Here is a 24646-nt window from a genome sequence, read left to right as displayed (position 1 = left end):
GAGTCAGAAAGGCTGGATTTATGACTTATTAAACCTACACAGGTTGATTATTCTGATTTACACACTAAAGCACAGTCAGATAATCTTCACTTCATGTAATTTAATATAGAACAGGCTTTTCATTACTTGAAAATGAGAGTTCACAGTTCGTGTAGGACAGGGTATGTACTTCCCTTCTGCAATTAAGTAAAAGGGAGGTGTTTAAACATCTTAACTCAGGCGTTGGCCTATACAAATTAGAATGGACCACATTGTTCAAACTAGCAGATTTTTAAAGGTATTTTACATTAATCTTACTAGATGTTCTCATGGTTTGGAATCAACAGTCAAGGGTCTTTCAGTTTCAAAATACTGTGCTCTTTATTTCACAAGCATCCAAAACAAGAAAAAGATTGTCCTGTGTTACTAAATAAATAATGACAACTCCCGTAAGGGCCATATTTGACTGAATTAGCCCCCTTAATAGTTACATTTTATAGGAGTTTTATTATCCCGATTAGACTCCCAAATGAGGGGTTGTAAATGTGAGAACCTCGGACATTCTCATAGTCTAGTCCAATCATTTCTGAGAATAAATCGTAAACCATATGAATGATCACAGTATAAACCATTATCAACATGGATTTCTGCAATTTAAAAGGTTAGGATTTGAACAACTTGACTGATGCAGATTCCAACAAAGTTCCTAATAAGGCAAATAATAATGGAGGAAAAATATCCTTGAACTTATGCGAGTGTTCTGTAATAACACTTCCCCTGATTCCAATGATCCAATAACATGTCCTTTCATTAGTATCACGTCAGAATTCATGGTTTTCCAGGCTTGGTTGAACTTCATTCTTGCTACAACATTAGCTTCAAGTCTATTCACCTACCACTACTCCTTTTATAAAAGTCTCTGGTGATGCTGTGTGCTCAGTGTTGGGGCTGTACTTGTGGTCAGAGCTTTTCCCCCACGTCTACGTCCTGCTGGTTCAGGGTAGATGGTTCTGAAGGTGAGATTGATGCGGGGTCCACGGCTGTGGTACTCTTTAGCCACTTGATGCTGTTTGAGACACACAAACACAAAACAATGTTGCAAAATGAAAGATGTTGTCGTGAGTGTGAAACTCGTACAATACACTTGAGTCCATGTTCTTGCATTACAGATAGTATTTAAGCTACTTAAAATATTTTGAGACAATCACTATCATGCCACTCATAGCCACATCTAAAATAATGTATTTACTTCATTTATTGTATATAAAAAATACACTTTTGTAGCAATGCAAGTGGATTTAAAGGATTAAGAACAGTATTGTTTTTGTATAATGTCACATATATTTGAACCTTGACCAAATCTTCCCGACAGTGATGCCCTGTATTCCGGTGGCCACAAAATACCTTGTAAACACGCACACACGAGGCAAACAGACAGACGAATCTTTGGCCCACTTATGCCTTCTTTCAACACAGTCTCTGGCCAGCTGCTTAAGAGACTGGAGTATCCTCTCCCCCTCTCTCTCCCTCTCTCATATAACCAAGCATATATCTATCTCCTTTCTCTGTCACTCCTTCCATGCCTGATTGCAGAGTGGGGAACACTTTTCACCTCCAACCAAAAGGCACACAAGTAGTTGTTGATATAAAACGGTCACAAGGAAACCACTCTGAACAAAAATAATGGATACATTGGGCTTAGGGAGTCACAGTGATGGTTATGCAACAAGATCTATGCATTGTTTATAAATATTTAACATGTATTTTCAAAACAATCTGAAATGAAATAGGGGTCCGAAGTTGGTGAAAGGCTTGGTTGTGTGGAACTAGGTGTTACGGTGAACTTTGGGTGTTGTTGTTCACTTCATTGTTTTTGTGTGTGGTTTGGTATGAGATGGGAACAAGATTTCTCTCGGACAGATGTCTCCATAAAACAAGAAATATTCCTCTCGGTGTAAAAGCATAAAAGTGCTTGGTGTCCAAGAAACCAGTAATATTGTGTAGGGGGGCATACAAGTGTACAGTTAAGGAGAATAACCACAGGAGGTTATTCAAATTGCTGTATGAGAAGTATGTGATCAACACATGTACACTGTCTTTTTTGCATGAGGCTGGACAGACTTTACTTGACAATTACACTTTCCAACTTCCATATACTACACCCAAATAGAACAAAGGTGTGTGTCATAAAATGTTTTATCCCCAGACACACTTTACCACCATCTCCTACACAGTGACAGACTGACAGTATAAGGCAGCAACTCTAACACATATCAGACACACAGCCATACATGACTTCCTAACTGTTGCAAACAAATTACAACTATTAAGTCTCAAGTGTTGGTTCTTCAATTTCATGGCTACTCATTATTGATCTGTTGGTCTCATAACTTCTTACCTGGGCTCTTTAGATACAGGTCACTCCCTCACTGCAGATAACATAAAAATGTGCTGGGTGATCCTGAGAAGACACTTCCTGTCAGCTTCCAGCGTCTTTGTTGTGAGCATTGGTGGGGAGTGGTGTGCGAGTGTGTGTTTGGTCCGAATTACACTGAGGACATTCTGTTTGCAAATAACCTGCCCTACCCCCAACACATTGTTCACACTGAGTTCTGCTAATCAGATCAAAAACAATAACCAGAGACAAAACACAATGTTCTTTCCTGACAGTCTTATGTGAGGGCTAATATGTCTTCCACTGTGAACTAACACATGATCACCGCACAAAAACACACAATGTGGTTTAATTAAACCCACAGTCTGTTTATGAACACCACACAGCAATTTCACTACAGGAAAGCATACCATAATAATAAAGTAATCATTTCTGCTTTTGACCACAGCAACATTCAGTATGTACTTATGTACTGTGAGTTGCGGATGACTAGAGTCAATCAAACCAAACCAGTGTAATAAGCCCATTATCTACCGATCGAGCTACCCTAAGAGACCAGCTGTGTATCGAGTGAAATACAACTGTAAACCCCGTCTTTGGCTCAGTTGCTAGGATGCACCATGACACATTGTCAACCTGATGATAGGCCCGTGTATGGTGTTGTTGAGGACGCGTTCCTATTCCTGTACCTGATTGGTCAGACCCACCTGCCAGTCGTCCTGTGTGGAGCCCTCCATCACAAGCAGAGTTCCATGAGCGAGAGGCACCCGCAGTCTGTCCATGTACGTGTAGTCTCCGTTCTCCTCCTCTCATGCAAACACACGTGCGCACACACACACACACACAAACAGGATTATTACGAGGTACCAGGTTAGTTTCAAAGGTACATGCTGTAGCTGTTCATATCACTGGAACTGGTCGACAATGTTTCACAGTCGCCTACAAAGAGGAGAACCGTATTTCAGTACGTCAGAAGGTATATTCTGGTCTAAACATGGTTGAGGACAACTTTACAGACAAAGCAACTAACAGTCCCAGATAAATTGTCAAAATTGTTCAGTCCTCAAAAAAAAGAACCGTACAAACAATTCAGTTGACCTTAACTGGAAATGTTTTTCTTCAAACTAATAGGAGTGGACATGTCTCTCACCAAAACTTCTCGCTCTCCACACACACACACACACACAACACACTCAAAGACAACACACACACACACAACACACTCAAAAACAACACACTCCCACCCTTACCGGGGGAGGCTTCTTGCGGAGGCTGAACACCCTGGTGTCTCCCAGGCTGAGGGAGGCTATGGTGGGCTTGGTGCCCAGGGAAGCCTCGTCGTCACTGTGCCAGCCAATGCTGTCGCTCTCGTTTCGGTACAGGTTGCACAGCAGGGAGTTGAAGGAAGATCCACTTGCACTGTCCACGGCCTGTCGCAAGGTAAGGAGCAGGGGATGCCACTGTAAGGGGAGGAAGGAGGGAGAAGTGGGATGGGGGTAGGGGATGGGTGGGAGCAAAGAGGAAAAACAGAGATTTCCATGATGGCAGATGGACTGGTTGAACCATTTTTAACGTTCTGTCATTTTACTTGTAATTTTTTTTTAATTCTGTCTCTCCGTCTCTCTTACTTACTCACTCACTCTGTCTCTAACTCCGTATTTTCTCTCTCTCTCCATACCTGTGTGTTGGCCTCCATAGTGGAATGGGCATAGGTGTAAGGCAGCTCTCCATACCAGCAGGTCAGCCTTGGCTCCCTATAGGACTCACCTGGCACAACATCCAGCACAGTATCACTACATAATCATGGTCAAAGGTTCCAGTCTAACATGCATTTACAAACTGGTGTGACGATGCCAGGCTAGAGCCAAAGGTCTAAAAACAAAGTAAAGGATGGGGGAAGGGAGGGATAGTCTGTGTCACATGTTTTGTTGTTGTTGGTTGTCTGCTACTGAGCTTTGCTCAATGGCATGTCTGTGTTGGAGTCTAAATGGTGGGGGCTGGGGTGGGCGATATTTGACTCAACTTTATTTGGATGAGTCCCAATGCAGTTATGTTATAACTCATTCGAGACGGGAACAGTCATAACAGGTCTTTGACCGGAATAATCTTTATGGTCATGAAATTACAAGCCTTTAAATACTGAAATAATGTTAGTCAATGAGGTAATACTATTAAGTACAGAGTTTCAGAAAAGTCACACTTTAAAACAATTTATCTTTTTAACATAAAATCTTAGCTACATTTTAATTGTTTTATTTGGAGGAAGCAAATTGGCATCAAATCATTACAATACTGCTACTGAGAGTTGTGGTATGTATGGAGCAGTAGTAGTTGGATTTCCTGGCTGATTGGCCCATTGAGTTCAACAGAAAAGTAATCCATACCAACATTAAACCCCAATAAGAGGTGTATTAACTACTTACTAACCGAGAGAGTGAGGTCATACCGGGAAATATCAAACTGAGGCTGGAACGTATCGACTGAACGGTCAAAGTTAGTAAGTCGTTTATTATATGGCATTTTTAGCTTCTTTCCATTTTTTTAACGAAAATAAATGGTACCTCTAGGCTAATTGTAGCTAGCTCTCAAGTCTTCTCACGGTGTTTCATGAGTTGCCTAGCAACTCATTACTTTTGATACAAAGCGGACAACATGGTTCTGCTAAAATTGCTTTAATTTACAATTAAAACCTCACTTTCGATGACAAATATTTTCAGCATCATCTGGATAGTAAAACTCAGCAGCTGACTCGTCGATATCGCTCAGAAGATGGCTACCCATTAGCCAATCAGAAAGCTTGTACCGTCCTTGCCATATAATAATAAGATGGTTTAATGTTGGTTTGCTTGTTACTAGGCACTGTGTTTGCATATTTAAGTACTGTTTGGGTAAAACATGAAAGTCCTAATGCCTTATGAAGACTCCTCCGAAATGTGCCTTTCACCCACCCTGTCTGTAGTTGGTCTTCTGGGACCAGGGCAGCTCGGCTAACAGCTTACTAAACATCCAGTCTGCCTCCTCCACTGGCAGGAACTCAGTGAACAGACGCAGTCTGGGGGAGACAAGGCCCTCAGTTGTGAGGGAGGGCAATGGATGGGTGGGTAGGAGGACACATGGCTATACAGTATACTTTTGCTTTACAGATTGTGGCAAATGGGGGATTTAGAAGATCCATGGCAACTAGCATACTTTTACCAATTGTCTGTTGGACACAAGATGGGGATCTTTGGGTGAGTCACAAGACCAAAAACACCCAGTGACCTCAGGAACATCACTGATTATGAGGCCAAGAGCCTTGCAACATGGATTTATAAAATAGGCATCCTTGCATATACAAAAACACTCTATACTGCCATCTACTTGTGTTTCATAGACTGTGTCACATTTAAGTATAGAAACTAAGATAGGAGGCCAATTTACATGTAGGACATATTAATAGAATACACTCACCTTGACACCCCTGATGGTCCATTGCTGACCTCATGATCACCATCTTTCCTTACCATGGAAAGAATAGAAGGCACGTGTAAAAGACAGCTAGCTATTCCACTTCATAGAAGACATTGCTAAAAGATGGCTAACAACATGGGTTGATGATAAATGCCATACTATTGGTGTCATCTTACATGGTCTTCAGTCAAATTTCACAATACGGTTACTTATTTGTATAAACGTATTTCAAGTGCAGAAGAGATGAGTACAGTACTCTTTACTTACTCTATCACCTTCTCTGAGGGTATTAGCTTGACTGGCTGTTGGAAGGGAGGACATTTTAACTTTGTGTGTATGAACTGTTTTACTCTCACTCAAAGAGTACAGTACTACTATTATGAGGACTAATACTTCATAATAAATCATTTTACCTGGGTGGATTGATGGAACTCAAATGTATGCTGACCCACACCCCAAGATGGTTTAAGGTTGGCAACAGGATTGCTTGGAAATGCACATCCTACCCCATCCCCAAAATAAAGGAAACGCTGACTTTGTGGAAGATCAATCACACTTAAATACTCTAAGAAGCAGACAGCAAAATGGGTAGCCTAATTGGCAAATTACCTTCAGTAGGCCTTTGCGGTTGTTTTGGCAGTGGTTTGGCCCATGAGCCCTGAACCCTGGCCCGCTGACGTTTATCCGACATCACATCGGGTTCAGGACACTGTCTGGCCAAGACCCGAAAGCTGTAGACACGACACAGTAACAGTTATACGTAGCTACTCAGTAGAATAGATTGTCAACAGCATATCAACCACTGTTTCAACAATGTCTATTGACAGTTAATTGAACGCATGCTACTTGTCTGTTAAAAAAGCGTTCAATGTCAACTGATACACATGACATGCTACTGTCAGTAGTACTGAGTAGCTACATCATGTGTAAACAGATGGACTATCCAAATAATGTGTTACCATGACGTTTTGTTTGCTTGCCCTGCTCCCTAGTGGCAGTAGCGGGTGGGTGAGTGTTGGATACGTCCAATGTGTCATTTTGATTCAGAGACCCTAGCCTTTTAACCTAGTGCTAGGTGGACAATAATGGGGGCCCTTACGCTATATACTGTATATCCATCCACAGTGATTGCATTCGATTATATAAAAAAATACGATTGACATGTTATTGACGAAAGTATCAGCAAGAGCCTGTTAGCGTCAGGTAGCTAGCGGACAAGCAAACAAACTTGAAACGGTGCTGGAAATATGACATCCAAACAGTACTGAGTTGTGTACAAAACAGGCAAGACTGTAAATATTGCGATATTATGGAGACATCCACAGTACTCACCCTATCTGCTACAGAGGCAAATATTATCTGGATTGTTGTAAACTGCGTGACGGTAAAGTAATGTGCTGCAAAACATGTCCGTCTGGCAACATGAACTACTAATAAAGTTTCCACTGTCAGTTGCCATCATGTATATGTTTTAAGGGCTATCAAGTCTCACGCATTCATCGTGAGAGACTCTCGCATTTCAACCATTTCTCACGCAACACCTTGTATTTCTCAAAATGAGAAGTAATGTATCATTTATCACCCCGGTCTCCAGATTTTTGTACCAGAACGTCACAGGTATAGTAATCTCACGCCAAACTTTTGATTAAATTTGAGAGCCCTGTTTTAAACATAGGCCTATAATACTGTAAGTCCAACAGTACATCTTCTATAGTCTATTGATAGAATACATGGATACATACGCTGGGGATGCAAAGGGTAGTGATTATTATTTTTTGCTTAAAAAAAACATGCTCAAAATTAATACTAAATACTTGACTTAATGTCAAATTAATCATTAGAGTACAACAAACCCTCATAGAACATAAAACTCTTGACATCACTTAATATACTAATAGTTTTTTTTACATTAATTGGAAAATGTAAATGTTTTCATCCCAACTGCACCCCCTGCATCCATGGTAAAATTGTCTGTGTGTGTAGGCTATATCAACCACTGTACAGCCTGTACGCAAAATAAAGCCCAAAGATATTACTTGTCAAGCATTTTTATTGTAGAAACATCCTACAGGTAGCAACCAGGTCCATGGAGCACACTGTATTCCATCCTAAAAATTCATGATACAAAAATAGGTACAGTTCCACACCTGATAACTCGTCATTTGAGGCAACATGGTTGATCATTGGTCAAAACAAATCATAAATACACCAATGCAAGCACAGTAAACTTACCAATACAGTCATACATGATTTGGTAGTAATCACAAAGGCAACAATGTGTGTGTGAGACCATGTTTTTGGGTTATTCATAACTCCATAAATCCCTCTGTCAGAGTCACTGTCATTTAACATGACCAATACCAACATGGTTGTTAATGAATTGGTTGTACTAACACGTTGTAAATGGAATAATCCGTAAATGATCAATGAATGAATGTCATTTACGGTGCACAAAGAAACCTAATAAAACTTGGTTTGACAGATATGGAGTAAAGCGAGACATACATCAATGCAACAAATCCCACCACATTGCTTCTTTTCCCCCCTTCCCAAATATAAAAATTCACAAATATGCACAAAATGCCAACACTAATGATCAAAGATGACTGAACAATAATGTTGATAAACTATAGAGACAGAGTAGCCCTTTTTCTCAGATAATTTAGCACTTGTGTGTAAACTGCAGCAGGAAGGGCATCCATAAACAAATTAAATAAATAGTTTAAGTTTTAAAGATACCCACCACCGATTGCCTCTGCTTACAACAGCAGGGTCAACATAAATCACCCTGATTTAAAGAATTCTCACCTCAATTGCGTCATATAGAAAATTACATTTTGATTAAATCCCTTAAGGCACGGCCATTTTGGCTAAAGCCATTTCTGGAACCACTTCATTTAAAGATGTGCTGTGTTACATCACAGGGTCAATGGTTCTTTCAAACACAGACATTAAGGAGCCATATTTAGAGGCCCCAACAATTAACTCATTCATAATATTAAGAGAACTTGGACTCACACACTCCTTCAAACACATACTTTGGTAGAAATAGACAGCAACATGTCATAGTCATGGAAACGTCCTCCTTTAGTATTCTAGGTTCCTATTCGCTCTTTAGACCGCCATTGTTCTGCTCCCTCAGCTTTCTCCTCCTCAGGTAGCCAGTACGCTGCAGACGGTTCATCCTGGCTCCAAAGAAAATCACCAGATGGATGGGCACCAGGACAGTGGTCAGCCAACCCTAAGAAGAACAGTTGCAGGGGAGGTCGTTATTACAGGAACATCCTTATTCATTTTAGCAAAAGCCTATACGCAGTGAAACTTGATAAGGAGTCAAGATGATATGAGCATTTACAAGAAGTGGAAGGAGAGACAGGTTTGAGGACACCAAAACAATAATCTGTTCTCTTTACCAAGAAAAGGGATTTACCACTCAAGTGGAAATAACGTAAATTGGAGAAAGCAGTTTCAGAGAGACAAAAGATAGATGCATTTCTCACCATGACGGCATGAGGGAAGTAGCCGTTGGTCTGGCTCTGCAGCCCCACTGTCATAAGCTCGGCCGCCACATAGCGCTCAGGAGTGGGCTTGTCCAGAGTGGGCTTTCTAATGCGGGTCATCTTGGTGGCCACAAAGAAGGGCAGCACGCTCTGAGAGGGAAAGGGAGACTTTGAATTAGCTCACAGCATGAAGGAGTCACATTGTTGATATGTAAAACTGATGGGGGGGTAGTGGGGGGGATTAAACTGCAATGACTTCCCAACATCTATATGGGTGACCAAGGAGCAATGCCTCCTCTCCTAATGTAAACAATCTTGTACACAAATAAAAAGGGTTCTTAAAATGTACGGTGTATGTTCCAAATCAAACCACAAGAGGGGGTACTGCGTTAATTCAACTTGAACATAAAAGCCAAAAGCTTAAACATAGTCTAATGTGCTAACAACCAATGTCCTTCAGCAAGCAGCGCGGGCAAACAAGAAAACAAAGTGGCATCTAACCTGGATGATAAGTCCCTGTCTCCTGTACTCCTCCTGCAGACCACGAGAGAAGAAGTCCACAAATGCCTAGAAAAAAGTGGAAATGCTAGGTAAACGACACTGCCAAACAACTCTGCCATGCAATTGCAAGTCTGGGTTCTAATGAGCGTGTGAGACATGCATATGAGCAGGTGAACTAGGGTTATGAGTAAGTGCACATGAGAACTAGTGAATAAGTGAAGCAAGTGAGTGGTTTAGTAAGGGAACCTGGTAAGTGAGCAACAGCAAGTAGATGAGTGAGTGACTGAGTGAATGAGTCAGTGTCCAGGTACACTTGCCTTGGAGGAGGAATACACAGTCAGCAGAGGGACAGGGTACATGCCACTGGCAGACGAGATGTTCAGGACCGCACCTTTTGACCTGAAACACGGACAAACACCAGGGAAGAAAAACAGGTAAGGACTCTCCTCAATTCTATGATGGACAAACCCCCCCCCCCCCACACACACACAGGGCAGAGGACAAACACTAACGTAATCACGATCGTCATGTGCGTTGCCATAGCAGCTGCTTGCTCGCTTAGCGCCCCTTTTTGCTGCAGTGATGTAGCAGAGCGACGCGGAGGAGAGAGGGAGAGACAGAGAACGAGGCGCCTCACACGGCACTAAATGTGCCAGCGCTGTGATTGGCTCCCACCTTACCATGTGACCCCCCACCCAGCCAATAGGGTAGGAGTGCAATTTGTGTGAATTGAAAGCTTGTCAGAATTAGGAACAAAGAGAGAAGGAAAGAGGTGGATAGGAGCTTGGGCTGGGTGAAAGTGTCGTATCTAATACAGGTCTCTGAAATACTTGTTTTGTGAAAGATATCAGCCCTTCAACTGTCAACTTAAAGTTCCAATGAAGGGAGTTTGTGCCTTTCTCTTTGTACAGTGTGACAGCAGACCTGCCGAACAGGTTTGCAGCACACACATTTCTTAGTAGTGGGACTCAAGCACACCATGTCACAGAACCCAGGGAGAAGCATGTTAGTGTTAACGTACCTCTCAGCCATCCTAGGCAGCACCAGGCGGGTCATCTAAAAGGCCAAGGAGACAAACATTAACGTGATAGCGGACGTCAACATGAACCAATGAAAAATCAGCACACAAAGTACAGAATATTTCAGGTAGACGGTGATGTATGGAATGCAATGCCATCGCTCAGTATAACCGATTGCAGGTATAAAGTTAGCCAAAGCCAGGCGCAATAGACATAAGGAAAACAAACAATAACAGTATCACAAGGGCCGACCAGGTGAAACTTAGACAGATGCTGCTTAAAGATTAACTACTGGGGCATCATGGGAGATTTCTTCATACTCGTACATACATCAGCTGTGTGGGAGGTGGGGGCGCAGAGAGAGAGATAGATAGATAGAGAGAGACAGAGAGAGGGAGCGTGGGTGGAAAGTACAGACAGCGTTGGTGTTCTTCACCGTTGCTTTGGGAACCACTGGGAAACTGCAGGTATCGCAGCAGCAGTGAAAGAAAAGAAGAGAGGAGGGGGGGGTAGAAAAAAAGACGTCCACAACAAACTGTTCGCATGAACATTATCAACAAAAAAAGTTTGAAGAAAACACCAGTTCTTTTTTATTTTACCTCAGCAGTAAACATAGCTCTGTAGCTCTGGAAATAAAAATAGCACCAAAAACTAAAGACTTTCCATATTCATGTGTTCAAGCATTGAACTGCCTCAGTACATGCATAATATGATTACCTGGCACACAGAGGTGATGTTGACATTGATCATGTTTGTGATGAACTGAAATAAGAAGCAAAACATACAAATCAGAACTAAATAAAGTGATACCCAAGTCTGTGTGCAGCATTCCTAAACTGTAAAATGCTATTTCAGTGACATTAAGGGAGGCCAACTTGTTCCAAACAAGTGTTCAAGATTGGTTCCCCACCATTTTATCATAGAATTGTTTGGAGAGAAACTTACGTTGTCTAGATCAGGAATGTGCAGGAAGTACTCAGGATAGGGGTAGGAGATTCCAACATTATTAACTGTTGCACGAAGAAAAAGCATTAAAATAATTTAGACAATTGTTCTGAAATGGCATTGACTCCTGCTGAATCAAAATTGGTGCAGTTACTATTGTTTGCCTGCAGGTGACAGCAGAAGTTAAGAAATGAGAGGAGGGCATTCATAGACACAGCCACACCTTAAACTAGAGAACCACATTCACTAATCACTGGCTTGCTCACAAAAGAACAAGGAGTTCCCTGAAAATTCCACTGTTAAACCCAAGTTCACAAACGCACCCTCTTTCTCAAAAAATGTTTGGAATACTACACGTCAATCAATGAAATTGGTTTGCAGTTCTGAGAAGCAACATGTCAAACAATGAATGATTCTTCATCTGCAGTCAGACTACAAGTCTGACAGGTCATTGTGATGGTGATTTAATAATAAATCAAGGTTACCCATTAAAAGCAAATGAGAGATTCTCACCCAACACTCCAATCTCCAGCCCAGCCAGTCCTGCTTCAATCTTGGGGTAGATGTCACTTTGCCCAAAATCCACAGCAATTGTCTTGGTCTGCACCTTGTATTGTTCCTCTGTGGAGCAGAAAAAAGGAGAACATATGAATAACAAACCTAAATGTTGCCTTACTAATACAGAGGAGAGTAGAAAGCCTGTTGAACATGAAGTGGTTTGTATGCATTTTAAACATCTGATTCTTCTGCTGCATAGGTCACATACTTTCATACCAAACATGCATAGGATGTGACCAGTGCAATGGATATGCTAAACTTATGACACAGCCTAGAAACTAGGCTTCTCCCTGTGTTAACATCACACATGCAACCCCCCAAAAAACATGACACGGAAATAAATTAGCTGGACAAACACCACTACTCCAGTCAAACAGGAGGTGACACTGTACATCAACAAATAAGCACAAACGTCCTTTTTTGTTCCTTCTTCCCCTCTTCCTCTCTTTCCTCCCTCGCTCGTTCCACCTGCCACAATTAGAATTTATTGTCCAGACTCGTTGAGTGATGATGAGTGGCGGAGAGAATTACGAGAGGAAAAATCCTCGGATGTGCCTCGGTAAGGAATATTTGTTCACAGGCAGGGGCGGCAGTGAAGCAGAAATTACATTTCAGGGCATGGCGAGAGAAAATCAGAGCAAGTAAAGAGGAGGAATCAGACCACAGAGAAGGAAAGAAGGGTAGATTGTATGAAACCTCCCCAAAGTCGACAACCTATTAATAAATCTATATTTAGCCTGTGCTGCCATTGGTCATCGAGAATCCGTTGGAAAAGAATCTCCAAAGATCGACGCAGCAATTGAACTCAGTTGCCAGACTGGTTAAGTGAGTGAGTTTGGGTTGCCAAGTTGAGGAGAATTAAATTGAGTTGTTGATATTCCCTCAATATTAAAAAAAGGTACAAAAGAGTTAGGGATTTTATGTCTAGACAAAGATAGTTTAGGGATTGGCTCAGGCACAGTTGGGAGAAGTCCGTCTGGCTTTGTCTGTTTGTGCCTTTTTAATTGTTGACGTAAGACGCACAGATGTTTATTGCCTGTTCTGTCCATTCCTCACACACTCTGTATGGTAGAGTGCAGCCATACACACGCACGCCAGCTCCATCCAGCTCACTGAGAGAGGAAGATGAGTAACTAGAACATTGTGTGTGTGTGTGAGTGTATCCGTACTCCGTCTTCCTCTTCCACAGGGGGGGGGGGGGGGGGGGGGGCAGATTTTGGTATGCTGCACCCCTTGCTCGTGACTAACCCTCACCCCCCTGTTGGGTTGAGGCACGACAGGGGAAAATTGCACCGTGGGTAACAGCTGACAGACCAACCAGACCTGATGACCTTAAAAGCCAGCAATTAAAAGAAAAAGCATAAGCCATCAAAAAAGGGTATAGCATGTCACATGAAATACTGACAAATGTCAAAAGAACTATTTTCATTTTTGCTCCTTAAATCAACACTTAAGTGAAGGCTTTGTCTGTAGTTATAAACAGATGTTCTACCCAAACAAAGAAGCCATGCTATACACTTCGTTTCAGCCAAAGTTCTAGACTTTTTATTCAAGCATTTGAAACCTATACCTGGAGTTTAAAAGTCACAAAAATGGAGCAATGACATGCTTAGATAAAGTTACACACACACTGAAACTAAAGCAATTGTTCAGTGACTGGAGCACCAAGGCTCAGGCACCACTCTGTGGAAACAGTGGAAGAGGAAGACGGAGTACGGATACACTCACACACACACACACACAATGTTCTAGTTACTCATCTTCCTCTCTCAGTGAGCTGGATGGAGCTGGCGTGCGTGTGTATGGCTGCACTCTACCATACAGAGTGTGTGAGGAATGGACAGAACAGGCAATAAACATCTGTGCGTCTTACGTCAACAATTAAAAAGGCACAAACAGACAAAGCCAGACGGACTTCTCCCAACTGTGCCCTTCCTTGTCCGCACAATCGTCAACTGAAAACACACTACACCCCATTTGAGCATTTGTACACAGAATGGCATGCGGGGGGGGGGGGGGGGGGGGTTAAGTAAACAAAAATATGCTCCCCCACGTCAAAATGTCAGTGATGACGTGGATGGACTAGCCGGCCACATGGCTCCGTGCACAACAGATGGCAAGCATCACGCTTGGTTCTGCCAAACCACACTACAAGTCACACACAGACAAAGAGAGAACTTACCAAGTGACCTGGCCACGTCATCCAGCTTATCCTGAGAGCGACTGATGAGCATCATGGCAAAGCCCCGCCGTGCAAGCTTGGGGAAAAAGGGACACGGTCAGTACACCAACCAAGACTGTAAAAGCATTTGGTAACTTCTATATCTACAGACAAAGCAGCTAGGGTGTAATGTTATGTTGGAAAGTGTCTACAAGCCTACAGTACAAGCCTCTGATGATTAGGATTGAGTGCAAGCCACTATGAATGAGTCACATGCATACCCTACTGTAAGAGGAGTGCCAGCTCTGTGTGCACGTATGCAGTAATGGTGCTTATAAACCTGAGACCACTGCTCTTGTAAGTGAGCCTCTGTTTAAGTGTGTGTGTGTGTACACCTTTTCCCACATTAATAGGGCTTTAAGAGTCCTCCCTACTGTGGCCTTTGAGTGCAGTGTGTGAGTGGTGATGAGTCACAGAGCTTTTCCACAAAGAAAATAAAATACATTCAAAAGAGGAGGCAGGAGCCTTACCTCCTCCGCGTAGGATTTCCCAATTCCATCCGTAGCTCCCGTCACAACTGGAGAAAGAGACAAAAGATTTGAAGGGAAGTGGGGTCAATAAAGGGTAGCCTCTGCTTCAAGGCTTACATTTACTGACCCTATAAGCCACACTATAAATTCTACCTGTTCAAACAGCTGCATTTAATGCACATTCTACCTGAGGCACCACCAAACAATTTAAAAAGAGTCATCCAACTCCTTAGTTCTTATTTGGTTGGACACGCCTTGGCTTCCAATGACAATAACAGTTTACGTACATAATGTTAGCCTAACATTGAAACTGGCAAGTCTGGATTTTAAGGGGATGAGATGCCAATCACTCATCAACAGCCACTTTCGCTGATGTAAAGATAGTACATCAAGGAAGAACAGTAGAGGCAAAGCCAGACTGAGAACACATGGTACTAAAGGAGATCGAAAGAGAAGCTCATGTACTCTTAGTGTTCTCTGCTTCCCTCATCTTGTCAAGAGAGTATGGCTCCTTTTAGACCCTTACTGCCCATCACTTCTATTCCCTGACTGACTGGCTGAAAGAGAGAGCGACACCAGGCGAGAGAGGCGGAGTGCAACATGACAGTTATAGGAGAGGATTCAGGGGACGCATTCGCATTCGGCTCTCATACACAAACACCCTCCTGCAACATGAGTGGAACAGCACCCAGGACTGATAAAAGATTAATACGGGACCATAGACCATTCTCTAGCGCCGAGTTGAAGAGAGGAAGAAGAGAAATGAAAGAGGGGAGGGAGTGATGACGAACGTGGAGCACAAGAAAGGGTGGAGGGAGGGGGTGAGTAGGGATCCTGGGGGTGGCTAAAAATAGAAATGGAGCGAGTGAAAGAACCGAGCGAGTGAAAGGGAATAAATAGTGAGTGAACGAAGGAGTCAGGATGAGAGGAGAAGAGAGAGTCAAGTGAAGGCGCAAAATTCCTGGTCATTTTTTAGTTGCTGTGATTCTGGTTCTCTTTTGACTGCATTCCAACCATCAGTGTAACACAAAACCTTACCCGTCTTGGGTTCAGGCACGTACAAACACTCACCTGTATGACAGGTGTTGAGCATCGTGTAAGTGTATGCGTGTGCGTATGCATGGAAAGTCCATCATTTTATCTGATCATATGCTAGTTGCATACTGGACTGCATGCATGCTACACAGGACATATTGTAAGAAGGAATAAAGAGGTATTCACTGGATAAAAAGATGGAGTGGGAGACTTTACACTGTGTGGGAGAGAGAGAACCAGAAAAACAGTCGCCATTTTCTTAGATAACTCAATCTGCTTTACTGAGACAGAGGGGGAGAAATATAAAAAAAGAAAGACACATGGGCAGAGAGAGACAATGGATAGAAGACATTTGTTTAAGCCTTGGCTTTCTTCATATAACGTGTTTTCATCATTCCATACAACCTTTGTGCAAAGCAATGTTGTACTAATGAATAAACTTACCAATGCCATGCAACTGCATTTATGCAAGTAATTTTTCTCAAATTAATTTGTTGTCAGGCAGGTAGGAGGTAAAGATCTTGTGGTGATTGAATTGTCTATACACTAAAAGGCTACTCTCCTCACATTCAGAAAATACTACAAGTAGTACAAGCCAAAATACTGAATGAACAGTAAATATTCTTTAAGGTTTTCAGTGATTTGTTGGGTTGAACTATCACTTTGTAAAACAAAAAAAAGTCATATGTACCTCCCAGCAGGATTTATATTCCCCTCACGTGAGTTTTGCATTACGTCGGTGACACTTCACAGATAGGGGCTACGCAAGCAAGCACATGATACCACCATATCATCAGCCGAGCGTCAAACACACAAACAGGAGCTGACAAAAGGTGTGTGCCCGTGTACGTCTGAGTCAATAGGGAATGGGTATGTGTGCGTTTGAGTACAAGAAAGGCACAAATAACCCAAGTGTAAGTGGGTAAGTTTATTAATGGTTTCTATGTGTGTGTTTGTATACATTGTTCTGTATTCCACCATTTTCAAGTTGTGCTTGCATTCTCCACCCCCTCCCCTCTTCCTTCCGAAGCCAAAAAAAAAAAAAAAACCCACATTACTCTGTTTCTGTAATGTCCTGTAGGGGGCGTGCATGCTCTTCTCCGTCCCTCCACTGCATGTCAGATTTAGAAAGTATTGAAACCCACCCCCTCACCTCCTCCCTTTCCCTCCCCTCCTCAGCCCCCATTGCACTGCAAATCTGCCCCTGCCGCTGCCTGCTCAATATTCCATAGGCTAAAAAAAGCAACAGTACTGAGTAAAAATAGCACAGCACTGCACTGCCTCGTCTGAGGGCTGCTGCAGCACCTGAATACCAACAACATCCCTCCCCCAGCGAGGACCTCCACACACACACCCCCCCCCCCCCCCCCACCTTAGAGAAAAGAATGTTCAATCAAAGCTGCCACACTGGAGAATATCCACAACATGGATGGAAAAAGACCACTATGGAAAAAGGGAGGAAACAAAAGACGAAGTATAAAGAGCAGATTGATTTGAATGGGTAGCCCATGTTTATCTGAGCCTACTCCATCTGCTCCAATGGTGGTCTACCTTCGCAAGCATATGGCACAATGTTTGAGAGTGGATGTTTGTTCTATTGCGATCATATACTAATAATGGCAACCTACTCCAATAAATCCTCCCAATTAAGACTCTCGGTAAGGGGAGGCAGCGGTCCTCATATGCCCCCGCTCTTGTTACGTGCTGTTATGTAATCTGTCGCACCCCTTGCTCACACCAACAACTAGCAGCCCCCTTCTTTCCAGAGTGTGTGTCTGTGTGCATGGGGGGGGGGGGGGGTAATGCAGCAATAGATGATCCAAAGATCCACCCACCTACAGTAATAATAATAATAATAATAATTCATTTTTTATAGCGCTTTTCTAATACTCAGTCGCTTTATATGTATGAGTACAAGCAAAACAAGACAACAGTAAAAAGACAAAGGATTGAACAAAACAGACAACATCATATTATAAAGAAAACTAACATAAGTCTAGTAGTGGAGGGGAGGGAGCAGGGGATGTTCAGGTGAAGGCGAGGTTGAAAAGGTGAGTTTTGAGCGATTGTTTAAATAGTGCTACATTGGGAGCCAGACGGCTAGGGAGAGGGAGGTCATTCCATAGGGAGGGTGCAGCAGCCGAGAAGGCCCGGTCACCCCAGGTCCGGTGCTTAGTCCTGATGGTTTTTAGGGTGTTTGCACCGGCGGACCTGAGGCAGAGGGTAGGGGCATGAAGGGGGTGGAGGTCAGAAAGGTAGGAAGGGGCCAGGTTATTTAGGGCTTTGTAGGTGGTGAATAGTATTTTGAAGTTGATCCTGTGTTTGACCGGGAGCCAGTGGAGGTTTTGGAGGACCGGGGTGATGTGATGTGTTCGTAGCAGCGGGTGGCGGTGAGCAGACGAGCGGCAGAGTTCTGGACATGTTGGAGTTTGTTGAGGACAGTGTTTGGAGAGCCATATAAGATGCTGTTGCAGTAGTCCAGTCTGGAGGTTATGAGTGCGTGAATTAGAGTTTGGGTGGTGGTAAAGGACAGAGAGGGCCGGAGGCGTGCAATGTTCTTGAGGTGGAAGAAGGCAGTTTTGGTGATGTTATTGGCGTGGGGTAAGAAAGAGAGGGTGGGAATTAAAATGATACCAAGGTTACGGACCTGGGTGGAGGGGGTGATGGTGGAGCCGTCAATGTTGAGGGAGAAAGTCTGGGCTGAACGGGTGAAGTGTTTAGGGCCGATTAGTATCTGAGTAATCTGAGTATTTCAGATTTATTGCAGTTTAGTTTGAGAACATTTTGTTGCGTCCATGATTTTATATCAGCAAGGCAGATGGTGAGAGTGGAGTGGGTGACGGTCTTGGAAGAGAGGTAGAGTTGGGTGTCGTCAGCGTAGCTGTGAAAGTCAAGGCCGTGGCGACGGATGATTTGTCCAAGGGAGAGGATGTAAATGATGAAGAGGAGGGGACCAAGCACGGAACCTGGGGGACCAAGCACGGAACCTGGGGGACCAAGCACGGAACCTGGGGGACCAAGCACGGAACCTGGGGGACCAAGCATGGAACCTGGGGGACCAAGCACGGAACCTGGGGGACCATACATAAAAGGCTTTAAATAGCACTTGGAAGAAGCCACATGGGCAAACTAAATTTGGGAAGACGAGAGAAAGGTACAGAAACACCCAAGATAGAAGTGGTGCGTATACTTGGGTTTGAGGGGTGAAAATAGCCCCTTCAAGGTCATATGCTTGTTTAAGAATCAATAATTTATTTCCCATCTAAAAGTAGTAAAATAAATGTAGGATTTCACATTGAAGAAAGAAAATCTTGAATCAAATCGTTACGGTAGGTTTCAACGGGTAAACCTTGACAACATTTGTTGCAAAATGCATTCAGTTATCCTTGTTACATTTACAGGACACAAAAGCAAAAAAAGATCCTATTGGAATTACATAACTTCTATTATAAAATTAATTGAGCTCCAGAAACAACAGTTAAACTAACACAGCAGGAAAACCCAGTTAGACAACATTATGAGCCTCTGGCATCAAGTTGTGAACTTCTGAATACCTAATATGTCTGTCAAAGACAATTACTTTTTAACACCCAGGGCTAGCAACCAAGCCCCGAGGGTGTCCTACAAAGATTAGGACAGATAAGCCAAACTTAAACCCAAAGCTGCATGAGAGGTCTTTAAAATGCCTTTCTTGGCTGAAGAATGCTGTGCAACATACTTGTACGATGAATTTTGTACGATGCGTTGCCAAGTATCAATGAAGACAAGCTTTGGCACATAGCAAGATGTTTTAAGACTAGCAGAACACACGTAGGACACTGATACTCGAGAGTATGAGAACAAATTCCTACTGTTAAAATGGTGGAGGGTGAAAGAATGTCCTCATGACGAAAGAAAAAGGAATGTGTCAGTACAGAACGTTTACAGCATATTGATGGAAACCAGAGCTTCATTATTGTTTTGTTGTTTAGTTTTACTCATCATGAACTAGTAAGACAAGTTAACTGAATAGCAATGGCGCTACAAGAACATACCAATACATCTACAATATTAAACTAGCACTAGCTTACTAACACATGTGTAACGTAAAACATTTGTCACGGATGTACCAAATTGCAAATAGAGGATTTAAATGATTAAGGATAAGACAAATGTAAGATTTCACTGAAAGCAAGTTGAGAGAGAGAGAATGTAGGGGGGGAACAAGCAAACAAATGCAGGAAAGAGAGGCATAGAGAGGGATGATAAGAGACTGTGGAAAAGAACGGAGTGAAAGAAAGCAGAGCAATGGTATAGATAACGTGCATGAGAGAGATGGCAAAAGAGAGGATGGGAGCGAGAAGGGGGAGAGACAGGGAGGGAGAGACAAAGGGAGGCAGAGAGAGAGAGAGAGAGAGAGAGAAAGGGAGGCAGAGAGAGAGAGAAAGGGAGGATGTAGATAGGCTGCTGACTGGATAAGGAGTTGAGGGGGGGAGGCATAAAACGAGGAGCTGCAGTTTTTTTCCCAGCAACCCTGGCTGCAGCACGTGTCACAGAGCGTGTTAGTCACATGAACGTCAGCGTTCTGTCTCTGACTACCCACCCCCACCCTTTCAGAGCCCCCAACCTCACAAACACACACCATTCAGCACTAGGGGGAAGCACATTCACAAGTATGGAGCAGAATAGACTTTCTTAGCGACAGACACACATGCACAGGCTACACCATGCATTCTCCTTATAACCCCCCCCCCCCACACACAAAATCAAATATATGGTTCAATCCGCAACCCATGAAACATCCATGACCCCCCCCCCTTGAAACAGTCACTGCTATCATTATATAAGGATAGCAGTGACTGCTGCACAAAACGAATGCTTCTAAAATTCACACATGAAAGAAACTGCTCACCTGTGAGGCAGACTGTATACCCATATCAGTTGAAGGAGAGCACCAACATACAGCTTTTCATATATATATATATATATATATATATATATATATATCATGTGATATGTGGTTCAGTGTCTTAAATGTGTGTACATCACTGTGTTAACGTTGCAACTGTATGCCATGAAATTGAGTTTATTTTCAATCCAAACACAACATCTTAGATTAAGCATACAACAACAGGGGGATGCTTGACTGACGCAGTACCATCATGCACCACCAGGTGTCCCCTTCACAAGGGAAAAATGCACCACAACATGTACTTGTCCCAAAACCCACACTTCCATAGTATGTAGTATCAACCATGCTAAATTGTATGGTTTGCACCGCCTTTCTTACTGTGGCAAGCATGCGGAACAGAGACAGAGGAGAGTACAGGCTTCAGTTCTAAAGTTCTAGAACAGACGTTCTTCCTGTGCCTTGTGCACACTTGCTCGACAGTTGGTACCTTGTTTTAGATCTGCTAAATGAATAAATGAATAAGACTGTCCTGAAAACTTTTTTATTCAGAAAGGCGTTTCTTACTTTTTAAATCGATGTATGTTTTACTATGTACTGTGGCACTCAGATTCAGAATGTAGAGTGCCTTGTAAATTAAATTAATAATAATAATTATTATTATTATTAAATAAATACATGTATACCATTACCACATTTAGGGAAGGGGAATAGTCAAATCCAAAAGCAATGTTCCACTTCATTATCAAGTCAAAATGCCAACTTTTCAAATTTTGACTTGATAATGAATGATCCCTTCTGTGTTGCCTAACCCATCCAGGGTCCGAGAGTAATCCCTCCATAAACATAACATTCTGAGGGGATTTGATATCAGAACTGAAATCAGATTTGGGACATATCGTCTCAATGGCGTCATACTGCGTCACTCACAAAAACTTTTGGGGAAACCAGTTTGGTGAGAAATCTCTCTGGACGCATTGACAACCACGTGTGTTGGAACAAGAAAATCAGACGGAATTTAAGCCCCAATCATTTCAGCAGCTAAACTTGCACTGAATTATTCTAGGTTTTAATTACAGAAGGAATCGACATGATGGACAATAGAATTTGTAGGACACAATAAGCATCAAAGCTGTAAGAATGTTTTCTTGCTGTTAGAGTTTCTGTCTTAAGTCAATGAACAATGCTTATAGTATTCTTAAAGAGTGGGGTCAATTCTGTGCAACTGTAAAACTATATCTGGAGGTCCTGTGTGAACTTTCTGCATGTCGATATATACAGACACATGGGGTGAGGGGACTCCACTAAAACAATGAATGAGTGTGTGTGTGTGTGTGTGTGTGTGTGTGTGTGTGTGTGTGTGTGTGTGTGTGTGAGTGAGAGAGAGATAAAGGGAGTCACAGGGTTGCACAACCTGGTAGGACCTGCAAATCTAGATCTGCAAGACGAAGAACAAGTTCCTCACACACTGGCACATATACCCTCCACCCCACCTCAGCCATTTGCGCTTTAGAAATGAACCCCGTCAGTGGTAATGAATGTGAGGGACGGGTTCGACTGGTAATGCTCTTAGTCAGTTAGTTTCAAGGAGTGGCCTTAACCAATAAAATATAGTCATGGTTTGTGGGGGGGGGGGGGGGCGACATCTTAATCCGTAAGTGTTGCTGCTCACTGCTGTCTACTGCAAACTATCCTCCGCTGCCTACCACGACAATGGAGTGCCGCGTGGTTACGTAAGGCTTAGATTTGCACCTGTTTGCAATAACTACGCTAAAATAGGAAATTACAGATGTCGCAATCTAAAATAGGACAATGGGATGATTAAACAAATCTGGAACACCTAAAAACTCTACAAGACATCATAAATGTCATGAAGCATACTCAAGTGCATAAGCATTCTACCTTTTCAATTGTATATGGCGCACATGGCAATAGCTTATTCTCCAAACAAACTTAAAATGATTTAACATAAGTGTGTCATAATATAGAAATATCCCATCTCGAACAAAAAATCATACGGGTTGTCGTTTTGGATAAGAGAAGGCTGATGTCAGCCTATCCAGATGCTGCGAGGAGCGTTTTGTAAATTGCGCAGCAAACCGCGAACGCGCTTCTTCTCCAGACGCAGTAGTGTTCTCGAAAGAGGAGACTGGATATTTGGGTCAAGCTAGGCCAAACCTATGCCTTTAAAAGAGTCCCCATAGGGAGCAATCCAACAATCGGAACACCCAATATAAACTTATATTTAACCAACGATGGAAAAGAAACTATCTGGAACTCTAAATGTGAATAACCTGACAACTCTGATGACGAATTTGCCAAATAAACTTGCCAGACGTTTATATTCGAAGCTTTAGGCTATATTTACAAATATCTTGCGCAAGCAATAATATCAAACAAGAATCCTCTAGTCTGTGATGATCCAAATATCGATTTCAACCACATTTGCATGCTGTGCCCATGATATAAGTCTTTGCGTTGTTAAACGTTGGCTATATCTGATAGACAGAACGATAAACGGTTATTCTTCCAATATAGGTCACGTCTTAATTGGGCATATGGGTTTGCCCTATATCATGAGGATGGGATAACCTCGTTAATTAGTGTGATGACTAAATGTCATCTTAAAATGCAGATCTATAAGGGTGCACAACTCGCTTTCTTGTTCATACTGGACATCTTTGCCTTTTTTTTGTAAAGGTGGGTGTCAATGACGCTGGATTGAGTGCCATAGATGGTGCGTGTTCCACAAAAGAAATCCAATTTAGCTAATAGGAATGAGCTTCCCAATCAGCTCACTTAGCTAAAAGCATACAACACAAAATAACCTTTTCATTCAATAAATAACAATCAACGTTGATGATAATCCATCCTTTCCTCCTATTTGGTAAAGTTTGTGATACTAAAGCTAAATTAAGAATTTCAAGTCGAGTCAACAGGGTTCTAGATCTGTCTACTTCGTGACTTCGCATGTTTGGTGTGCCATTGAAGCGACTCACTTACCTGCCCATTTGCCCAGCTTCGGGGAGAGCAACTGTCCGTTTCCCAAGACCCAAATCCGAAAACCTGAAAGCAGTCGGTAGAGCACCCACAACGAGAGTGAGGCCACGGCGAACGCACCGACCCAGAAGAACGGCAGCTCAGCGGCTTTAAGCATGTTCTCCACATTCAACGAAATCATGACAGCAGCTTTCAGGGATTGTGTGGAGACCCCAATTTTAGGAAATGTTCTCTAATTTTCGAGAGAAAACGTTCGAGTCCCTTTATAAGGAGGTTGTAGCATCACACTCACACAACTCCCCCAACACTAGTCTACCCTGATTTAACCACACGCCCACCACCTACTCTATCGCCTCCCAGCAAATCTGACTCTGCTCTTCATTGGCTGTAACAGTGGTCGAACTACAGAAACTGCACACCCTTTGGTAAATTGACATGTCGATCAACAAACTGATTCCTCATTCATTCCGTTTTCTGTATGAAAGAGGGTGGGTCTAATGTTGATCATCGGTGAATACCGATTGGGCAAGTTTAACAGTGACTTATTTGCACAGCGTTTCATTGGTTATGGCTAAAACAGGTTTTTCAGTTTCAGTCAGGATTATGAAACCCTCCAAACCCACGCGCTAGCTCACACCACTTTATGAATGGAAAGATGCTCCGATTGGACAAGGGGATGTCTATC

General features: G+C 42.6%; 2 protein-coding genes across 3 annotated transcripts; both read right to left on the bottom strand.

Moving 5' to 3' along the window:
- Positions 1-341: 341 nt before the first annotated feature.
- On the bottom strand, positions 342-7296 carry alkbh3 (alkB homolog 3, alpha-ketoglutarate dependent dioxygenase). Of its 2 annotated transcripts, XM_084671991.1 has the most exons (10): positions 7157-7295; positions 6434-6555; positions 6238-6326; positions 6092-6126; positions 5825-5872; positions 5323-5426; positions 4053-4141; positions 3625-3834; positions 3082-3180; positions 342-1045 (listed from the first exon to the last, which is right to left on the bottom strand). In XM_084671991.1, exons 2-10 carry the CDS (start codon positions 6513-6515, stop codon positions 887-889), a joined length of 915 nt encoding a protein of 304 aa, XP_084528117.1. In that variant the 5' UTR covers positions 6516-6555; positions 7157-7295; the 3' UTR covers positions 342-886. The 2 variants fall into 2 exon arrangements, with proteins under 2 accessions (XP_084528117.1, XP_084528119.1); XM_084671993.1 differs by lacking the exon at positions 3082-3180 and having other exon boundaries at positions 7157-7296.
- A 560-nt stretch (positions 7297-7856) lies between these two features.
- Positions 7857-24266, bottom strand: hsd17b12a (hydroxysteroid (17-beta) dehydrogenase 12a). Its single transcript, XM_084671990.1, has 11 exons — positions 23965-24266; positions 15039-15085; positions 14530-14605; positions 12303-12410; positions 11790-11854; positions 11562-11606; positions 10847-10881; positions 10143-10224; positions 9826-9891; positions 9325-9474; positions 7857-9065 (listed from the first exon to the last, which is right to left on the bottom strand). The coding sequence occupies exons 1-11, from the start codon at positions 24140-24142 to the stop codon at positions 8928-8930; spliced, it is 990 nt and encodes a 329-aa protein (XP_084528116.1). The 5' UTR covers positions 24143-24266; the 3' UTR covers positions 7857-8927.
- Between the last annotated feature and the right edge of the window lie 380 nt (positions 24267-24646).

This window comes from Hypomesus nipponensis, chromosome 14 (assembly GCF_054491055.1).
Source record: "Hypomesus nipponensis isolate SF chromosome 14, ASM5449105v1, whole genome shotgun sequence".
NCBI lineage: Eukaryota > Metazoa > Chordata > Actinopteri > Osmeriformes > Osmeridae > Hypomesus > Hypomesus nipponensis.
Note: the sequence above shows the minus strand (reverse complement) of the source record. Positions and strands in the feature narration are given on the sequence as shown.